This window comes from Anolis sagrei, chromosome 4, assembly GCF_037176765.1.
Source record: "Anolis sagrei isolate rAnoSag1 chromosome 4, rAnoSag1.mat, whole genome shotgun sequence".
In the NCBI taxonomy this organism is placed as follows: domain Eukaryota; kingdom Metazoa; phylum Chordata; class Lepidosauria; order Squamata; family Dactyloidae; genus Anolis; species Anolis sagrei.
This window is the reverse complement of record NC_090024.1, coordinates 128,647,180-128,668,975: the sequence shown is the minus strand read 5'-3', so window position 1 is coordinate 128,668,975 and position 21,796 is coordinate 128,647,180. Positions and strand designations below refer to the sequence as shown.

Sequence of the window (21,796 nt, the reverse complement as noted above, 5' to 3'; positions counted from 1 at the left end):
AAGATTAATTAATTATATTATATTATATTAGATTAATTATACAAGAGAAGAAGAAAAAGATTTTATAGAACAGAGCAAAATGGGAATAAGAATTAAGAACAAACTAAAATACTTGGGAGTAATAATAACTAAGGATTTAAAAGAGATAGAGGAAGTAAATGTAGTAACATTAAGGAAAGAAGTCCAGAAAAAGTTAATAGAGTACGAAGGTACACGCTTATCCTGGTTTGGAAGAATAGCAGTAGTAAAAATGAAAATACTTCCAAAAATAAATTTTATATTTAGGATGCTACCACTTCAAATTACAGAAGAAGAACTGACTAGATGGCAACAAATGATTAATAAGTACTGTAATGGAAGTAAAAAAAACAGACTAAATAAACAATTATGTTACAGATCGCAAAAGGAGGGTGGACTGGCGTTACCTAATATAAAAAAATATTATGAAGCAAGTAGATTAAGTTTGGTTATAGAAGGAATGGTCAAAAAAGAGGGAATAGACTGGCTTAATAATGATTCAGGAAAAGTGGAAGATGAAACTTGGAATATATTTTTTAAACAGTTTACTAGAAAAGAAATGAGGGAAATTAGAAACCCAATGTTGAGCAACATACTGAAAGTTTGGAATAAATATAAGGGGAGGTTAATAAAAGAGGGATCAATCATAACCCCAATAGTGATGGAAAAGAAGTTCCCAAAAAATTTAAAAAAAGTAATGGATAAAAAGGTAAGGGAAATAAACTTAGATAGGATAGGGGATTGGATGAAGGTGGAAATGAAGAGGGAAATGATGTTGGAAGAGTTTAAAGAAATAAAATTGTCATGGTTTCATTGTATACAATTAGAACAATGGTTAATAAACTGGAAAAAAATTAATAGAAATGGAAGCCAACTCAATCAATTCGAACAAATAATACAGAAGGGAAGGACTGTAGAAGAATATGAAAACTTGAGAGGTATAATTAGCAAAATTTATAAGATACTAATTGAAATGAAAGATGAAAAAACAAAAAAGTACACCCTTAAAGAGATTTGGGAGGAGGATTTAGGGATAAATATAAGTGAAATAGAGTGGCAACAATTATGGGGACAAAGACATTTAAAAAATTTATCGATACGAGTTAAAGAAAACTATTACAAGTTAATATGGAAGTGGTACTTGACACCGGTAAGAATAGCATATATGAATAAAAATAACTCAACAAATTGTTGGAGAGGGTGTCAAGAACCAGGAACATATATACACATGTGGTGGCAATGTAAATATGTAAATAATTTTTGGGAGAAAGTATTTAGAGAAATAGAAACTATAATGAATATAGAATTAGATAAAAGCCCTAGTATAGCCTTACTATCAATATATAAAGATAAGCAATTGAAAAAGGAGGATAAAGAAGCGATAACAAACTTACTAACTATAGCAAGACTGCTTATAGCAAGGAATTGGAAAAAAGAAATGAATATACAAATAGAGGAGTGGTATAAAGAAGCATGGAAAATAGCAATAAATGATAAATTGACATGTATATTAAAGGTTAAAAAAGGTATATGGAAACAAAGCGATTTTGATGCTGTATGGGGAAGATTTGTGGTAAATGGATTAAAAAATAAGGAAGGAAAATTACCGTCACAAGAAGAAATGAAATTTTGGACAGATGAAATGTAAGAATGGTGGCTTGAGACGGGTGGAGGGGAGCACTGTGGTGAAAAAGGGGGAAAAAAAAGAGAAAAGGGGTGGAAATGTCAGAGCAAAACAACAAAACAACATGTTAAAGAGGTTGATGTACAAAATGTAATAACATGTAATAAATGTGATAAAACAATAAAAAATTATTAAAAAAAAAAAGCAATCTGCAGATCCCAAACCCAATGCCAACACGGAACAGGCAGCAACAAGTCCAGACAATACCCAATGCACGAACGTGACCAACACCTTGCCTTCTGCAAAGATTCCCCATTTCAGAGCCTACTTTTATCTTACATATTATCATCTGAAGATGAGCTGACCTCCGCCCCATCATTATCCCTTGCAGCTGTTCTTGATTCCACACATGAATTCCTACTCTCATTTCTCCAACTTCTCCATCTTCAGTCAAGACTTAGGTCCCGTCCCCCCCCCCAAGACTCAGATGTATTCCTCAATTGCCAGTCCTCATTACCAGAGAACCCTACAAATGTATCACTAGACGTTGGCTCTACACATACAGCTTAGTCCAGTCCAATGTGTCATCTTCGTCTTCATCACTCCCTAACCCATCACCCCCAGAGAAACCCATGAATGATTCCTCATCTGTAGGAGCAGTAAGTATATCCCAGATCTTTTTCCTCTGTTGTTCCTTATCTGATTCCTGCTCATGAGTACCCCTTTTGCCCCTTCTGGCGCCCATACAACTGCTTGCAATGTTACTTACAGGCTCTACTACAACACAGAGTATATAAACAGTCATTAATAAGGACAAATGAAAAAAGCGGTAAGAATTTTGAAATGCCTGAAGTACAAAATGTTTGAAGAGGATCTATCAGGATAATATACATTTACCAAAACTCTAATGAAAGGTTGGTTAGTCTATCCACAAGTGTACGTTTCACCTTCAAGCTACATGACGTATGATTCATTATCAATCCACAGCTGGAAGCCAAACAGGAAAACATTTTAATAACATTATTTGCCTTTCCATTCCTCTTCCTCCCATTGTGTGCATAGGTTTCTGCCATCTGAACTTACACTGTAAACACCTAGTTAAGTGAGATTGACTCCATGAACACCTATACCAAATAAAATGTATTAGTCTTTAAACAAGTCTTCTGTTTCACTGCAATGCATTGATACTGCCACTGTGATTCAAAATTTACTGTATTTTATTGAATCTATGGTGCCATTGAATGAAAGGTGCACATGAATTTCAAGCTTCGATTTCAGGGGGGAAAATAAATTTCAAAGAGTGTCACAAACCAGATCAGGAGGGCTTTAAACAGTTATTTGCAGGAGAGAGACTATTTGAGTTTGCAGGAGATTGTCAGGAGAAAATACCCCAACAGTTATAGAAAGAACTGGGCAAAAAAGTACAAGAGCTTAACAAAGAGAAGGAAAATAACTTAAATAAGCAGCTAGGTGGTATGGCTCATACTCTTTGGTGTCTCTACCACAATAATGCACAAAACATGTGAAATAAACAAGAACTTGAGCCCTTAATACAAGAAAGCATATATGTTATCATTGGTATCACTGAAACCTGGTAGGATGAGTCTCATTTATGTAGTAAGTAATAGAGTGATATAACCTATTTTTGAAAAATAGACCAAACAGGGAAAGAGTTGGAGTAACATTGTATATCAAGGATGTGTACACCTGTGAGGAGGTCCATGATGCCAACCTTGGAAGCCAGGTTGAGTGTACCAGGGTAGAATTTAAGGGGAAAAGAAACATCAGGGATGTCATTGTGGGGACTACTACAGACTTCCAAGGCAGACTGAGGATCTGGATGATGCTTTCCAATAATAGATGCCCAACAATTTACAAAGGAGAGATGTAACAATTGGAGATTTTAACTAGGCTTTAACATACCCATACCTCTAGAGCAGCAGTTCTCAAATTGTGCTCAGCAGAGTCCTTAGGACTCCGTGAAGCATAATCAGGAACTCTGTGTTTTCCTCCTCCTCCCCCTCCAAGCATGCGGTGGCAGGAAGGAGGCACTAGTCAGCTGCCCCCCCCCTCCACACATACACACTGCTGAAGTGGCAGAAGCATGCATCACCAAAAGTACAGCCACCAAAAGTGGGACAGCAAAGGGTGATGGCCCCACTGGTGGTGGCGGCAGAAGGCATGTGGGAGCAGGCCCAGGAAGGGAGGGGTGATGCCTCCACTGGGGCTTTGCGTGAAGAACAGCCTGGTGGCAGCCAGGACAACATACAATGCGAGCTGGGCCCCTGGGGGTGCAAAAGCAGTGCTGGCGGGGAAGGCGGTCTCCGGGCCCCAAGGAAGGTAGCCCAGGGTCAACAGCTGGGCCCTTTTTGGAAGGAGCAGGCCGTTGCCAACCAAGCACTTGGACCCTACTGCTGCTGTCATAGTGGGCTGGAAAATGCAAAGGCTGGCAACCTGAGCCTTAGCATGTTCCAGCCCACAAAGGGTTTTCCTCCCCTTCCTTCCTTCCTTCCTTCCTTCCTATCTCACTCCACGTACCAACCCGGGCCCTTTGTTCCTTGAGAGAGGTCCTCCTTTTGCCTTTACAAATCTCACAAGCTCGTCTTGTGGGCACAAGGGAGAGATTCCTTACCTGGGGAGATTAGGAAAGCCCCTTCACTAGAAACATTTAAAAAGAACCTCAAAACCTGGCTTTTCCGCTGCGCCATTGGTGTGTAGGTGCACAGATTATCTGTGCCTCTTCTCTGGAGGCCATTTTATCATATTGATACGTATGTGTGTATGCACAATCTGCTCTGATTGAGGGGAGCTTTTTCATACTTCTTAAAACATGGGATAATTACCTCCCATCTGAGAATGTTAAAAAAAAAATCCTTATGGAATGCTTTGGTGGTAGCAATGTGATTGCCTTTCCAGAATTTTTTTTATTGTTTTGAACTGGAAAGTTTAGTTAGTGGCAATGAGGAGGTAGAGCCCTTGCCCATCCTAATGCAAGCAAATATTTTAGCCACTTGGTTAAATAAAAATAATTCCCTCATGATGATGCAAAAACAACATTCATGGTGAAAAACAAATCAAAAACTACAGTGATATAATTTTTAATCAAACTAAGAAGTAAAAATAAAGTCAGCTTGAGATGTGGATGTCTTTTCTTTTGAGGAATAATATGTAGCATACAAGTTCACATGTGTAAAAACCTTTTCCAGCTTTGAAAAAACATCTTATTTTAAAAGAAAAGCTGTGATTCTCAGAATGATTTAGTCATAGCAGGTCAGAAAGTATGCTTTTGGTGCGACATGTCTGCATGTTGATGTCTTTTCATTTAACCTGCAGTTCAATTAGAGAAGATGGAATTCAATTTGCATATGAGTACCAATATTTCCGAAGCAAAAAGCATACTTTTTAAAATGCAAGCCTACACTGTAATAAGCAACATTCATTTTTATGCACATATTCAAAGAGGTATTCTGCTCTATGGAAGAGAAGAGGGAGTTTCTCTTTATGGTTTGCCATTGCAGATTTATGGGTCCTTTTACAAAATTGTCTTCTCCTTAGTTAAGAGCATTCTTAACATCTTTTTTGTTTTTGTTTTCATTATAAAGGTCATGTAGAATGATGCTGCAAAATAAATAAATGCTAATAATAAAAAGGAGGGGACTGATACAATCACATAATTGTTAGATATTGCAATTAGGCTTATGCACGGCTTCAGAGTGGTTGGTTTCCTTCAGCCAATCCAGCTTGTTTGGATGGCCGTAACGGCAAGGGCTCGGCCGTCATGCTTTTTGTGTCCATAACAGGACCAGGTGGCAGCGGATCATGGCTCCTCCTCCCCTATTCGGCACCAAGCGGCACATGGAGAGGCTACCACATGCTGCTTGCCTGGGGTTTCCTTGTGAGCCCTGCCTGTTGGGCCACTTAGAATAGAAGAATGCCGTGACATGTTTTACGTACTGCTTCCTTAACCCCGTTGCTCAAACCCAGACTTCCTTTGAAAGGAAGATAGGAAAGGGTCCCAGGAAAGATGCTTCCTTAACTCCATTTTTCAAATTCAGACTCCTTTGAAAGGAAGATAGGAAAGGGTCCCAGGAAAGATGCTCCCTTAACCCCATTCTTCAAATCCAGACTTCTTTGAAAGGAAGATAGGAAAGGGTCCCAGGAAAGATGCTTCCTTAGCCCCATTTTTCAAATTTGGACTCCTTTGAAAGGAAGATAGGAAAGGGTTCCAGGAAAGATGCTTCCTTAGCCCCATTTTTCAAATTCGGACTCCTTTGAAAGGAAGATAGGAAAGTGTCCCAGGAAAGATGCTTCCTTAACCCCGTTCTTCAAATCCAGACTTCCTTTGAAAGGAAGATAGGAAAGGGTCCCAGGAAAGATGCTTCCTTAACCCAGTTGCTCAAACCCAGACTCCCTTGAAAGGAAGAAATGAAAGGGTCCCATGAGGGGTGCGTCCTTAAACCCTTTCTTCAAACCCAGACTCCTTTCAAAGGAAGATAGGACAGAGTCGTTGGAATAGAAAGAAGTGCCTCGCAAGTTCCCCATTCCTGCCAGTGGGCCAGATCTCCCCGGATCATTCAGCTGTCTAGCCAAAAAACAGATTTCTCCATTATCCGAGTTTTGAAAATGCTCCTGAAAACAGATATGGTTACCCAACGAAAAACGGGTAACAAAAATGGATCACCCTCTAGGTGAATTGCACAAGCCTAATTGCAACCCCATTATTTTACAGATGCAAATTCTTCCAATACATAGCAATAGAAGTACTCCTCAGGTCAATGTAAACAGGGCAAAGCACACCCACAAACAAGAATTTTCTTATCAGATGACAAATTAACAATATGGAGTATTTGGAATCACAGTTTATTTCCCCATTCTCACCATTGGTACAACTAAATGTATGCAGTTTTATTAAAAAATAAGGCTACCATAATGTGCTTCCCAAGTATATTACAACACTGAAAATGCTTGGCTTCTACAAGTGACACAGATGGGGAATGGGGTCATTAGGGGTGAACAAATTGGATTGTGTGTGTATAGGCATTCTTGTTTTTGCCTCCAGTCAAACAATTTCAGCATTACTCAGAATGAAAGAGACAAGTAGTCATTATTTATTGACAGTTTGGTGGCCTATAAGGGAATAATTAAGTAGTGTCAGATCTGCTTCCAATCACCATGTTTGCATCACAGACAGCACTCTTACTCAGTTGGTAGGCAAGAGATGTACATCAAGGCGCAGGTGGAGATCAAGTTGTCTGCATGCCCTGAGAAGTGGTCCTTTCACATCAGGATAATGGAATCATTGGTTATTCGATTGTAGAAAGGGCTCCATTTTTTTCCGTGAGAAACGTGCCTGACAACACAATTCATTTCACAAATAAAAACAAAGATAGCTAAAATAAAGTTTACTTGAGGGCCTCAGATGAAAAGACACATACTCAAGGTGTTTCCAGTTGTGATGTGAGAGTTTCTTCGTCTCTGGTGGAAATGAAGAAAAAAGCTCAGTAGTAGTAATCAAGAAGATAACGCCAACCAGCCCTTGAACATAGTCTTGCTACAAGGGCAAACCTGGGATCATGCCTATCAACAAAAATATGTCTTATTTCCATATGTGGCTCAATGAGGTTTCATCATTCTTTATTCAATATCTGTTTTTATTTAAAAGAACCATTTCTCCTCCCTCCCCCCTTTTCATAAAAATTAGATAAGCAACAGAGTCAGCAGCAGCAAAGTCTGTGGGGTTAATGTTGATGGTACTGATTCCATTGGTAATTCCAAGTCCCAGGATAACCTAAGAGTGTCCGCAATGAAAAAAAAATCTCTTCGAAAGATGATTGCTCTCAGAAGAAAGAGCAAGTTAGCTTCAGTTCTGTGCCCCACTGAGAATCCCAGATGAAAGCAGGATCAAGTATTAAAAGCCTTGATAGACAAAACACCTTTCATACCAGCTCCAGGACCTGGTTAAAAGAAAATAAGAAATCAATTAATATATGAGTAACACATATTCTTCATACACAAGCATGTAGCTTAGAGGCAAACTGGCTACAATGGATATATATATATATATATATATATATATATATATTTATTTGTTTGTCAGAAGGCTACATATGTATAGAATGGGAAGGAGGAAGAGCCAAATTTTATCAGGAGTCAACATGGATTTCTCAAAAACAAGTCATGCCACACTAATTGTATCTCTTTTTTTGATAGGGTTACAAGCTTGGTAGATACAGGGCATACTGTGGATGTAGCATATCTTGATTTCATGAAGACCTTTGACAAGGTCCCCTATGATCTTCTTGCAAACAAACTAGTAAAATGTGGACTAGGCAATGCTACTGTTAGATGGATCTGTAATTGGTTAAGCGACTGAACCCAAAAAGTGCTCACCAATGGTTCCACTTAATTCTGGAAAGGATGGTAAAACATACAAAAAATTCTGGGCATTTCCCGTTCAACATCCTTGCAGATGGCCAATTCTCTCACACCAGAAGTGATTTGAAGTTCCTCAAGCCACTCCTGACATGAAAAGAAAAAATAATCCTGGAAAGAAGTGATAGAAGTGCTGCAGGATTTGGCCCTCAACCAGTGCCGTTCAACATCTTTATTAATGACTTAGATCAGGGGTCCTCAAACTTTTTAAGCAGAGGGCCAGGTCACAGTCCCTCAAACTGTTGGAGGGCCAGATTATAATTTGAAAAAAGCATGAATGAATTCCTATGCACAATGCACATATCTTATTTGTAGTGCAAAAAACACTTAAAAACAATACAATAATTAAAATGAAGAACAATTTAAACAAATATAAATTTATTAGTATTTCAATGGGAAGTGTGGGCCTGCTTTTGGCTGATGAGATAGGATTGTTGTTGTTGTGTGCTTTCAAATCGTTTCAGAGTTAGGTTGACCCTGGGCTGCGTAAATGAGCTTGGAGGGCCGTATTTAGCCCTTAGTTTGAGGACTTAGATGAAGTTTTTGAGTGTGTGTTTATCACTTTTGCAGATGACAACAAAATGGGAGAGATAGCTAATACTCAGAAGACAGGATCAGAATTCAAAATGACCTCAACAGATTAGAGAGCCTGGCCAAAACAATGAAATGCACAGACACGGGATGGGCAACGTCAGGCTTGACAACAGTACATGTGAAAAATATATTGGAGTCTTAGTGGACAACAAATTGAACATGAGCCAACAATGTGATGCAGCAGCTGAATTAAAAGAACTACAGTGTCTAGATCAGGGGTCCTCAAACTTTTTAAACAGAGGGCCAGGTCACAGTCCCTCAAACTGTTGGAAGGGCCAGATTATAATTTGAAAAAAACATGAATGAATTCCTATGCACATATCTTATTTGTAATGCAAAAAGCACTTTAAAACAATATAATTAAAATGAAGAACAATTTTAATAAATATAAACTTATTAGTATTTCAATGGGAAGTGTGGCTGATGAGATAGGGTTGTTGTTGTGTGTTTTCAAGTAATTTCAGACTTAGGCTGACCCTGAGCGAGGGCTGGGTAAATGACCTTGGAGGGCCGTATCCGGCCCCCAGGCCTTAGTTTGAGGACCCCTGGTCTAGATCGAGGGAAGTCATTGAGTCTCTCTATTCTGCTTTGGTCAGACCTCACATGGAATACTGTGTCCAATTTTGAGCATCACAATTTAAGAGAGATATAGACAAGCTAGAATGTGTCCAGAAGAGGGCAACTAAAATGACCAAAGGTCTGGAGACATACTCTATGAGGAGTGGTTTAAAGAGCTGGGTGTGTTTAGATTTCAGAACAGAAGGTTGAGAGACATGACTGCCATGTTTATATATCTGAAAGCTGTCATAAGGAAGAGAGAGCTGGCTTGTTTTCTGTTGCCCCGGAGATGAGGACTCGGAGCAATGGGTTCATAGGAGTTGTTCAACAGGGGAACTCTTGCCTCACATAGTGTGGTGGGAGATCCTTCCTTGGAGGCTTTTAAACAGAGGCTGGATGACTATCTTCAGGAGTGCTTTGATTGTGCTATTCCTGCATGGCAGGGGGTTGGACTAGATGGGCCACGTGACCTCTTCCAACTCTAGTATACTATGATTCTAAGCTGGAACTTACTCCATCCACCATTCAGAAGATATTCTTTCAGTCTCTTACTCCAGTGGGTAAGAAAACACGGGAGAGTGAACAAATGAGGGTATTACAATGGGAAAGAACCAGGAAGTGATGTTATTTCCACAATATGGTTTCCAGGACCTTGGGAGCTGCATATGTATACTTTGGCTAGAAAATTGGCCACAATGAAAAAGGAAAGGGACATATTTGAAAAGGAAACCATATATCACAGAATGTGGGAGGGTACAAACAGAAGCTATATATTAAGAGGAAATTGCCACCACAGAAGATGGAAAAGGCAGAAAAACTTAAACCATTGCTTCTTAAAGGGATAAAGAAAAGCTATACATATTAATGAAAGATAATGAGACCTTTTTATGCATCACATCAACAGAAACATGGAAACACCAACATGCTATTAGGTATAGTAAACATTTCAATCTACCCACATTCTTTATCTTTGTCCTTATTCAATATTGCAGATTTCCAGTTTCTTCAATTCCAAGACACAATTTTTTCCTATATAAACATCTCTAAAAATGGCAGGAGTCGGAGAATCAAAGGCATATATTACAAATTCTACCTATTGGTGTCGATATTGAAATGGGTGTGTGTGTGAGAGCCTTACAACTGAAAAAATATGGTAAATCATATATTTTCCAGGATCTCTTAGAAAAACTTCCTACATTTTCTGTGACACTGTGGTTACTAATACCCACCCCCCCCTTTAAAAAAAGAACACTATAGATTACTTTACCTTAATTGTACCTTGGCTGTTAGCAGCAATTAGCACATTAGACTCCTGCAAAAGAGGAAAACACATCAATGCTACATCACATATAAATCTTGGATTGTTAAATATTAACCAAAACAAGGTAGGAAAACTCCATGCAGAAATTTTCACAACCCTTTGTATAAGTTGAGCTCATGTATAAGTCATGAGTCAAAATTATGGTTTTTGATATGACGGTCACGGAGAGAGGAAAGCATTAATGTTGACTCAAAGGACCAGCCATCCCTGGCCACCACCTCCTGCATGGCCACCATCACATCTAATGTGCACCCTAATTTAGGTGACATAAATTAGCCCAAAATGGTATGCATTAGAATCAAGTAAAGATGGTAATCCTCTTAAGATGGTCCCTATGTGGACCAGTGAATGTGTTGTTCTGTGGGATAGAGAGCAAACCCTCTAACAAACTTAGTAGGAACAGGCAGACACAATTGGACAAAGGGGACAAACAAGAAGGATACTAGGACACATTTAGAGAATACATTAACCTCTGAACTATTTCATTATTCATAACTTTTGTAAAGCCTTATTTACTTATTCTCTTGTATTTTTGCTGTGTCTAGGCCATCTTCCCCCTATTTTTCTTTTGTCAGAGATAAGCCTGAGTTTTACATCATTTCTACTATCAGCAAGGTTGACCAGTACATCCATTTCACATGCTACTGCTTCAAAGTCATTGCTCCCACAGGACTCAACTATGGTCTCATCTACACTGTCATATATTGCAGTTCAATGCAGGTAAACTGCATTCTGGAACTGCATTATATTGCAGTGTAGATGCGGCCTAAGAGCAATGAGATCTAGCACTTCAGCATAAAACATTAAAATTATCACCATACTGATGTATACTTTCAAAATGTTATATATAACATTATGTAACAAAATTTGAACACTTTTCTGTTCCTAGTTCAAAGTGTTATTTCCTGTTTAATTGTGTGGTACTACTTTGAAAGCAGTAGTTATAATCCAAAAACTTTGTTTCTGTGGCTGTCACAAATTATGTTGAATTGGTTGAGACTCTGAGATATTAAATGAAAAACTATAGCAAAATGTGTTGCAGATGTTCCACAAAAGCAAAGTTTTTTAAAGTTTAATAAGCTTTTTCCATGTTAGAACCAATTAGGAAATGACATTTATAACCGAGGAACAAACATCATGTTACATAGTGTTATAGTAACTTTAACTTCCGCACATATAACTTTAACTTTAAATAACTTTAACTTCCGCACATATCTCTCACAGCAACGTTATCCATATTAATATAATTCCCTTTCCTTTTGCACTTTACACCATTTCTTTTTATGATATATCACACACACACATTACATTAACACTTTATTTATTTATTTTATTTATTGCAGTTACTTATACCCCGCCCTTCTCACCCCCGAGGGGGGACTCAGGGCGGCTACTTTACACAATTTAATACAAATATTTCCACTTTCTAAGCTACATTCTATAACATTTATCAAGTAACTGATCATTTATGATTAATTTACCACATTCATATGGTTAATTTGAACTATATAAGTGTGACATCAAAACATTTTAGTAGAACACTAAACCTTTCAAAAGTCAAAGGTGGTTACAAATTAACATGTATGACCCTTCTTACCAAGTATTAAATAAATAAAATGGTTTCCCAAAAATCAGCTTCACAATTATTAAAAGATAAATGGAATGAATGCAAGACAATAATCCAAAACATCTATTGCTTACAGTAGCTACCATATTTAATTACATAATAGTCACAATTTTCCCATTGGGGCGGGGGTGTGATTGCTAAATGATGAATTTTTTTTTTGCAGTTGAGAGAGGTCTCATAGCTCTTGCTCCTTTTCCTGCCCATGTGTCTTTTGATCCTGTGGGTTCCTTCAGCCATTCTCCGGCTCACCATACCACACAACATATACGGTTCCTGCCCAGCTTACTTGTCTGAACATATCTCCCTCTATGATACACCCCGGAGCTTAAGATCATCAGGGAAGGCCCTGCTCTCTATCCCGCCACCCTCGCAAGTGCAATTGGTGGGGACGAGAGGCAGAGCCTTGTCAGTGGTGCCCCCCCCCCCCCCCCGTCTGTGGAACATACTCCCCAGTGAAATCAAGTTGGCCCACCTCTCTCCTCTCCTTTAGGAAAAAAAAAAGCTCAAATCATGGCTGTGGGACCATGTATTCGAGTAGCAGGCCTAGCAGTTGACAATGGACAAACCTCGGACTGCGACTCTGGACGCTAAGTTGGATTTGGTGGTTGTATTGTTGTTTTATAATGTTTTAATGGATATTTTATAATTTAATGTTTTAACTAATGTTTAACTAATGATTATATTGCTTTTGTTTGTTTTGGGATTTTTTTTTTTTTTTGGTGTTGGCATCTAATGGCTGCCGGTTGTGAGCCGCCCTGATCCCCCTCTCCCACGCGGGTTGAGAATACAGTAAATTTCTCAGTTAACTGGAACTCAAACAATCAGAATTCTCAATCAACCAACAATTTTAAAAAAGAAATAATACTATAAATAAAAATTAAAATACACATATAATGCAGCAAAACTTACATTAAGTTAAGTTTGTCTTTGTCTTAATGTATTTCAATATTAATATCAAGTTTATGGTATGATATAGTATTAGTTAGGCCTATTTTTAATATTAATTAATATTAACTACATTTATCCGGCCTATACCAACCCACACGAGTGCTGGTTAACTGAGAGTCTAATGTATACATGTGTATTACTATAATGCCAGATTTTTGTTTAAAAAAAAACCCAACACTTTTTTATTCTTGTTCTTCAATACTTCCTTCCAATGTTCAGTAAGACTGCTAATATGGATATTCCAAAATTAAATCAAATTTAATTACATGTTATTTAGTAGATTGATTGATTACAAGTAAGATTATTAACTAAAATTATTGATTTAGTTTCCAAGTAAATAAGTTAGAAATGGAGAAGATGATATGAGGAAGAATGTTGCGAACTTTATATCTAGACTGATTTGTATCAAACCATGCAGTTAAATTTTGAGGCAACTGTGTTGAGGGGTTGCTATTGTTCGCTTTCATACTGCTTCCTAAGATTCAGCCATTATATTTATCCACTGGAATTCTGTAAAGAAATTATAGGATTTTCTTGCTAACATTAACATTGGCAAAGCAATTGACCTTTGGGCAAGCCAGACAATACAGGATCTTACTCACTGATGTATGAAGACCCAATATTGCTGCTCTTTGCAATCTCTGTATATGGATATCTTCTCAAACACACTGCAATAACCTGAAGTATTATTTTACAGACTGGATAGTTAATTAGGTAGGCTTATATAACTGACTGATTGACATGATGGTATTGAAATTTAATAATTAAAGGTTAAATCAACTGAGAACCTTCACCATCATCCTCATTAGAGGGTAGAATATCAACTCTAATTGTAGTATTAAAGCAAAAGTTTGATTAGTGGAGACAGGAAAGGGCTTATCCTAAGACCCCTGCCTACTTTTTTTCCCCGAACCACTGCATACTTTCCCAATCAGATCTGATGCTTGGGAAGGACAGGATTTAGTCTCCTCTTAAATAAACAAACAACTCAAACCAAAATGAAAAAGGATTCATCCCCCTGAAGGGCACTGAAAGTTTCTAGTTCTTGGCTGCCTGTAGCCCTGATAACTTCAATTCAAATAGTAATAATCTGCAATATTTCAGGGGAGGCCTATTTGTCATAATTTAATCGAAAAATCATTAAGAAATACTTTAAGTGGACACTGAGAGTTAAAGTATTTGAGTTAATCCAAACTATTTGTTGCAATCCTTGCCTTTCCTGCAGGCATACCCAGTCAACTTTGAATAATTAGTTTTAGGTTGCATTCTTTTGCTATTTTATGTTGATCTTTGTACCCTGTGTCTGATGGATTTTTAAATTTTTTTTTATTATGGTGTGTTTTGATATATGTACATTATGTTCATATGTTTTTCATTTTGTTGCACCCCATCTCCAGCCGAAAGAAGAGGTAAGAAATATACATATTATCATCATCACCATCATCATCATCATCATCATCATCATCATCAGGCTTGGTTGATCAAAAAATGGTTCAAAACTCGTTTTGGATGTAGGGGGTGCTGGTGGTTCGATTTGGAATTGAATTCTGATTTTTTTTCCGAAAAAAATCAGAACTTTCCAAAATTTCTGAATCGTTTTGTTGATGCCGGACGTGATTGCACAAAGTGCAAAAAGTATGGGATTTGTACTGTCTTTTTAGGCAACTCACAGCAAACAAAGGAAATAACAAATAGCCCTGAGAGCTTTTGGGGCCTTGTGAGCCGATTTCACAAGTTAGAAGAGTATAGGCTCTAAAGTATGGGCTTGTAGTATTTTTCTAGGCAACATACAGCAATCAAAGAAAAATAAAAACAGCCCTGAGAGCTTTTGGGGCCTTGTGAGCTGATTTCACAAGTTAGGGAGGTTATAGACATGAAAGTATGGGATTTCTAGTGTCTTTTTAGGCAACTCACAGCAAACAAAGAAATAACAAATAGTCCTGAGAGCTTTTGGGGCCTTGTGAGCCGATTTCACAAGTTAGAAGAGTATAGGCTCTAAAGTATGGGTGTGTAGTATCTTTCTAGGCAACACACAGCAATCAAAGAAAAATAAAAACAGCCCTGAGAGCTTTTGGGGCCTTGTGAGCTGATTTCACAAGTTAGGGAAATATAGACATGGAAGTATGGGATTTCTAATGTCTTTTTAGGCAACTCACAGTAAACCAAGAAATAACAAACAACTCTGCCCTTTTTGCCTTGGAAGCTGATTTCACTACTTTATGAAGGAGAGTTTGTGTTCAAAGAGTCGCTTGAATTGATGGGAGATCTAGTTCTCTTGAGGCAATGTGCAACACAAACTAAAAAAAACAGAGGCCAGAGAGACCAGCTACAAAGTTGGCTTTTGAAAATGTTGGAGTGAGTGCTCTGGTTCCTTCGTGTTGCTCCTTCCACCCACGCCACTCACCCACACACCACCCTCGTGGTGCCCACCCATCCCAAACCCCAACAACAGGAACAACACACAAGTGGCAACACAGGCTGCCCACTGCCCAGCCAGCCAGGCACAGCAGGCTACAGCCCTTCTTCCTTTCTGCTTGCTTGCTTGCCTGCTGTGCTTTTTCCAACCTCCCTTCAACACAACCTCCCTTCCCTTTGTCTTTCCCTTCTCCCTTCCCTTCCTGGCTCTGAATGAGCTTCTGAGCCACGTGCTCCCCTTTATGTACAGCAATGGCTGCCAGTGCTGAACCCCCCCCCCCCCCCAAAAAAAAACTTCTCCCCTGATTGGCTGGGAGGCAAGGAGCCCCCCAGTCTCCCAGCAGGCTGAAAATACGCTGGATCATTTCCGACTCACTTCCTGAGTCATTACAAAAATGGTGGAAAAAGCTTCGGAAGGGCAAAGGGACTTACGGGTTTTTAAAATGCTTCAAAATCACTTCAAAAAGGTAACTTTAACAAAATTAATACGAGTAACGAGTTATCCGACGCGGCTCAATCCATGCCTAATCATCATCACCACCACCACCGCTATGCTTCTTAACTCTTTTGGACTGCCAGTGTAAATCCAGCAAGTCTTCCTGAAGAAAAAAATGGACCCATCCTATTGTTATAGCATTTTCTAAAAAGCTACATATCTAGTTACTTAAAACTAACATTATCTTGTCCTAACAGTCAAAGAGTGTGGTTTTATTGTCATCAACTAGCTGTAACAATGGCTGAAGAATTTAAAATTTAACAGACCCAAAAAATGCTTACTGAATGATATGACCATTCTCATTTACACACAAATTTTCACTTTAAGAAGGTTGAAAGGACGGAGAAAAAATAATAATTTCCTTGCACCGGAGGTCTATTCAGCTTACACTTTCACTAATAACCATAATTAAGAACCCACACATTACATTCCCCTTTTCATTCCAAGCTCCTGACTGCACCATGTCAAATTAAACACACATTAATAAAAATAAAGAGCGAGGAGGAAAATTAATTAAGTTTAAATCAGGTCACAACTATTGTTAACTCATGCAGAATTTTCTCTTCAAGAACAAATGCATATAAACACCACCATCAGCAATACTCTGAGCAATTTGGGCATTTTCACAATTAAGTTAATTTAGAGGAAGTTTGTTTAATTCAGGTTTTTTTCTGCTAAATTGACTCTGACGAAGTATTAGTGAACAGAAATGCTTCAATTGAGCTGATTTTTCAGACACATAAATGTTATTCCTATGCTTCCGGATTCCACAAGAAACTCAAGACTACATTTCTTTTAAGAATCAAACCAATCTTAAAACAGAGTGCATTCAGGAGTTGTTTAATGGGTTGCATAGTTACACCCATACACCCCAGCTTCTGGAAACATCAAATGCTAAAATCAGGACTAGTTATTTTTTAAATCCTCTTAATCAGTGGTTCTCAACCTGGGGTCCCCAGATATTTTTGGACTACAACTCCCAGAAATCCCAGCCAGTGTACCAGCTGTTAGGATTTCTGGGAGTTGAAGGCCAAAAACATCTGGGGACCTCAGGTTGAGAACCACTGCTCTTAATGATGAAACCTAAAAAAATTCAAAAATATGAGAGTATTTGGATACTTTATTCAAATTCACCTGCATTCTGTATACTTCACATGTGGTGCTACAGTCCATATGAATTATTCCTGTGCTCATGATAAATGAAAATTGTGTAATATTTCATTTTTTATCTCACAAAAAAATGGGATCTGATAGAATTGCAGTCATCTATTAAAATCCTCCAATGACTACTAATATGTACATTGGTGCCATCTGGCAACATTCCTTGGTTTTGTCCTTTCAAGCTGTTTAATTCCTACACAAAACCATTAGGAGAGGTTATCTAGGGTTTGGGAGTATATATACTGATGACATCCAACCCTCTCCCCTTTCCATTAAACTCAAAGGAAGTGAATTTGGTGCTAAATCATCGTCTTCTGTGAGTAATGGACTGGAGAATGTTGAATAAACTGAAGTTTAATCCAGAGGTGTTCCCAGAGAGTCAATTAGACAAATCAGGAAATATGGATTTGACTTGTCTTGCATAGGGTTACATCCCCCCTGAAATCTTGGCGTTGTAGCTTTAGTGTACTCTTGGATTCAGATCTGAGTCAACAGGCCCAGGTTTCAGTAGTGGCCAATGTACATCTGAGCAGCTCAAGCTAGTACACGAGCTGTGCCTATTTCTAGAAATGTAAGATTTGCCCAGGATAACAAATACCTTGATTACACCTAAGCTGGTTTATTGTAGGCTACACAACATGGGTCTACCTTTGGATGCTGGAAATGTTAGTAGTCCAAAATGTCAAGTGATACTTACTGACTACTGTTTCTGAGCATAATTAAAAATGCTTGTCAAACCTTGAAAGCTCCATATGGTTTGATGACCATATTTCCCTATATAAGCCAGCATGAGTTTAAGATTTGAGGGAGAAAACATTCTCTCAGGGCCAACACCGCCAGAAGCGGATTTGGTGAAGAATAGTGGAGAACCTTCTCCACAGTCCTTATGAGAAGCTCAGTTGGCCTTCTCTCCCCTCTTTCTACTAGCAGACAAAAATGTTTTCATTGAGGAAGGATAATTAATGTAGCAGAAGGAATTTTTAATGCAGCTGTGCTTTTGTCTTTTCTATTACACTTTAAATGTGTTTTAAATGGTTTTCACACTGTGTTTTAATAGAATGGGTTATTTAATTTTAAAAAATCTTTTGTACTAATAGCTTTTCAAGCTGTAGTATGGTTTAAATTGGATGCAAGATGCCTTAGCTTCCGTGAAAGAAGAAAGGTAGGATATAAAATCAATAAAAAACCCAACAAACAAATATTATGCAACATATAACACAGATTCTCCTTCTGCCCTGAATCAACAGACTTCTAGAACATGGCTTCTTAAACTGTGGGTCCTGACTCCAAATGGGATCCCCCACAGTTCAGTGCTGGGGGTCACAAAGAATTGGCAACATTAAAAAGTTTTTGAATGCCAGCCATTTACACAAATCTGTTAGGAACAATGTGCAGTGTTTAGAGTGGAGTCTGCATAGAATGGAAGAGACCTCATGGGCCATCCAGTCCAACCCCCTGCCAAGAAGCAGGAATATTGCATTCAAAGCACCCCTGACAGATGGCCATCTAGCCTTTGTTTAAAAACCTCCAAAGAAGGAGCCTCCACCACACTCCGGGGTAGAGAGTTCCACTGCTGAACGGCTCTCACAGTCAGGAAGTTCTTCCTCATGTTCAGATGGAATCTCCTTTCTTGTAGTTTGAAGCCATTCTTCCATGTCCTAGTCTCCAGGGAAGCAGAAAACAAGCTTGCTCCCTCCTCCCTGTGACTTCCTCTCACATATTTATACATGGCTATCATGTCTCCTCTCAGCCTCCTCTTCTTCAGGCTAAACATGCCCAGCTCCTTAAGCCGCTCCTCACAGGTCTTGTTCTCCAGACCCTTGATCATTTTAGTCGCCCTCCTCTGGACACTTTCCAGCTTGTCAACATCTCTCTTCAATTGTGATGCCCAGAATTAGACACAATATTCCAGGTGTGGTCTAACCAAGGCGGAATAGAGGGGTAGCAATACTTCCCTAGATCTAGACACTATGCTCCTATTGATGCAGGCCAAAATCCCATTGGCTTTTTTTGCTGCCACATCACATTGTTGGCTCATGTTTAACTTGTTGTCCACGAGGACTCCAAGATCTTTTGCACACATACTGCTCTCGAGCCACGTGTCCCCCATTCTGTATCTTTGCATTTTGTTTTTCCTGCCAAAGTGGAGTATCTTGCATTTGTCACTGTTGAACTTCATTTTGTTAGTTTTGGCCCATCTCTCTAACCTGTCAAGATCGTTTTGAATCCTGCTCCTGTCCTCTGGAGTATTGGCTATCCCTCCCAATTTGGTGTCATCTGCAAACTTGATGATCATGCCTTCTAGCCCTTCATCTAAGTCATTAATAAAGATGTTGAACAGGACCGGGCCCAGGACGGAACCCTGCTTGTGGCACTCCGCTCATCACTTCTTTCCAGGATGAAGAGGAAGCATTGGTGCGCACCCTCTGGGTTCGTCCATTTAACCAATTACAGATCCATCTAACCGTAGTTTTGCCTAGCCCACGTTGGACTAGTTTGTTTGCCAGAAGGTCATGGGGGACCTTGTTGAAGGCCTTACTGAAATCCAGGTACGCTACATCCATGGCATTCCTCGCATCTACCCAGCTTGTAACCCTCTCGAAAAAAGAGATCAAATTAGTCTGGCATGACTTGTTTTTGATAAATCCACGTTGACTATTAGCGATGACCGCATTTGTTTTTAAGTGGTTGCAGACCACTTCCTTAACAATTTTTTTCCAGAATCTTGCCTGGTATCGACATGAGGCTGACCAGGCGGTAATTGTTTGGCTCATCCTTTTTTCCCTTCTTGAAGATTGGGACCACATTGGCCCTCCTCCAATCTGCTGGAACTTCTCCCGTTCTCCAAAAACTCTCAAAGAAGATTACCAATGATTCTGAAATGACTTCCGCTTGGGTGTAGTTGATCTGGCCCTGGGGACTTGAACTCATTTAGAGCGGCCAGGTATTTCTGGACAACTTGTTTCCCAATTTGGGGTTGGATGTCCTCTAATCTCTCATCCACTCCATCTTGCTGAGTTTGAAGATGACTTTTGTGAGAAGACTGAGGCAAAGAAGGCAATTAAGTAGTTCTGCCTTTTCCCTATCCCCTGTCAGCATTGTCCCATCTTCTCCTCGAAGAGGCCCTATCGCCTCCTTGTTCTTCCCTTTTCTACTGACACAAGCCCTTTTTATTATTTTTAATGTCCCTGGCAAGCCTGAGCTCGTTTTGTGCTTTAGCCTTGCGGACCTTTTCCCTGCAGAAAATGCTTCAGCTGTACTCCTCTAAATGGAAAATCAGGCAGTTTAGCATGCCTTGCAAATGCCGATTCATTACCAGTAAACGGTTATTTTTATACACCTATATACCTGGGGTCACATAAATATTTATCAGGTGGAAAGGGTAAGTAGAGTTAAAAAGCCCTGTTCTAGAACGATTGAACAGGTCACATAGGTTATCTTCTTTTAGAGAACATTTCATTTGTTATATATGCAATAAGAAGAACTCTTTCATCAATATATGTAGTGTCCTATGAAGCCGTTGGCTTTCTTGATGCCTCTGCTGATGGACTGGAATTTACAAATGTAATTCTATTCAACAGTTTCTCTTTTGAGTCTCCCTTTGTGATTTCCTTGTTTGAGGATTGTAACCTATAAATCACTTACTGTGTAAGTGTGTATCCAAGAAGATGGAAATGCTCTACTACTGGTTTTTGGATACTGCCATTTCTAATGTCAAATTTGTATCCATTAATATCTTGCATAGAGACCATTCTGTCTTTCCAATGTAGAGTATTGCTGGCATAGGATGTCATGTACCTCACTGGAGGAAAAGCAAGTAAATATACCTCTGATGTTGTGACCATTGGACTCTGTAATATTTCTTCCAGAGTAAATGTGGGGACAGAGCTGGCATCCGGGTTTGTGGAAGGGCCTTGTCCCTGCATTAAATTCAATTTAATGTATCTGATCATAAATGAGTAATTGTTTAAGATTTAGTGCTTGTCTGTATGCCAATAAAAGCCTGCCTTTTAAACCTTGTGAGATGGCCCTGATATTCTCCAGAATTGGCTGATGATACATTTGAGGCTTAGCTCTTCCTGGCTTTTCATGTGGGCAGGCATGGAGACAAGAGACATACATTTTGTGGTACAGCAGCATGTCTGTCTTATTGTGCTATATAAAGGTGTTTCTGTCATCCATCCTTGTTTATGAACAATATTTTTGATGTCCATATAATCTCCCAGTAGTTTCCAAGGATAAACAACTGGGGGAGTGGAGAAGCATGCTGATCTACTTACAGCAAGCAAATTATTGACAGGAAACTGAGATGTAGGCCAGTGGAAAATGCATTATTTGACACATTTTGCTTTGCTCTAGGTTTCCATCCACTGGAAATTTTAAATCATGGCATAGGCCTAACACGGATCTAAACAAAGTTTATTGGGTTTTTTTTTATTTCATATATTCTGACACAGACATAAATGCTCCATACTGCAGATAACCATACTCAGAGGTATGAACTTGAAGCAGTTATTTTCTAAGCAATTCGATTGTTGAATTATGATATAATTACCAAATAGTGTCCTTAATGTATTTGGCCTAATTTACATAATTAAATTG

At 38.9% G+C, this 21,796-nt stretch overlaps 1 protein-coding gene across 2 annotated transcripts in view; it reads right to left on the bottom strand.

The window, feature by feature from the left end:
* Positions 1-6,486: 6,486 nt before the first annotated feature.
* The window catches only part of COP1 (COP1 E3 ubiquitin ligase), a 79,164-nt gene continuing 63,854 nt past the window's right edge, over positions 6,487-21,796 (bottom strand). For both annotated transcript variants that reach the window (XM_060774409.2, XM_060774410.2), the window contains exons 19-20: positions 10,494-10,538; positions 6,487-7,596 (exon numbers count right to left, since the gene is read on the bottom strand). In XM_060774409.2, the coding sequence (XP_060630392.2) occupies positions 7,579-7,596; positions 10,494-10,538 (63 nt within the window). In that variant the 3' untranslated portion in view covers positions 6,487-7,578. The remainder of the gene's footprint in view (positions 7,597-10,493; positions 10,539-21,796) is intronic.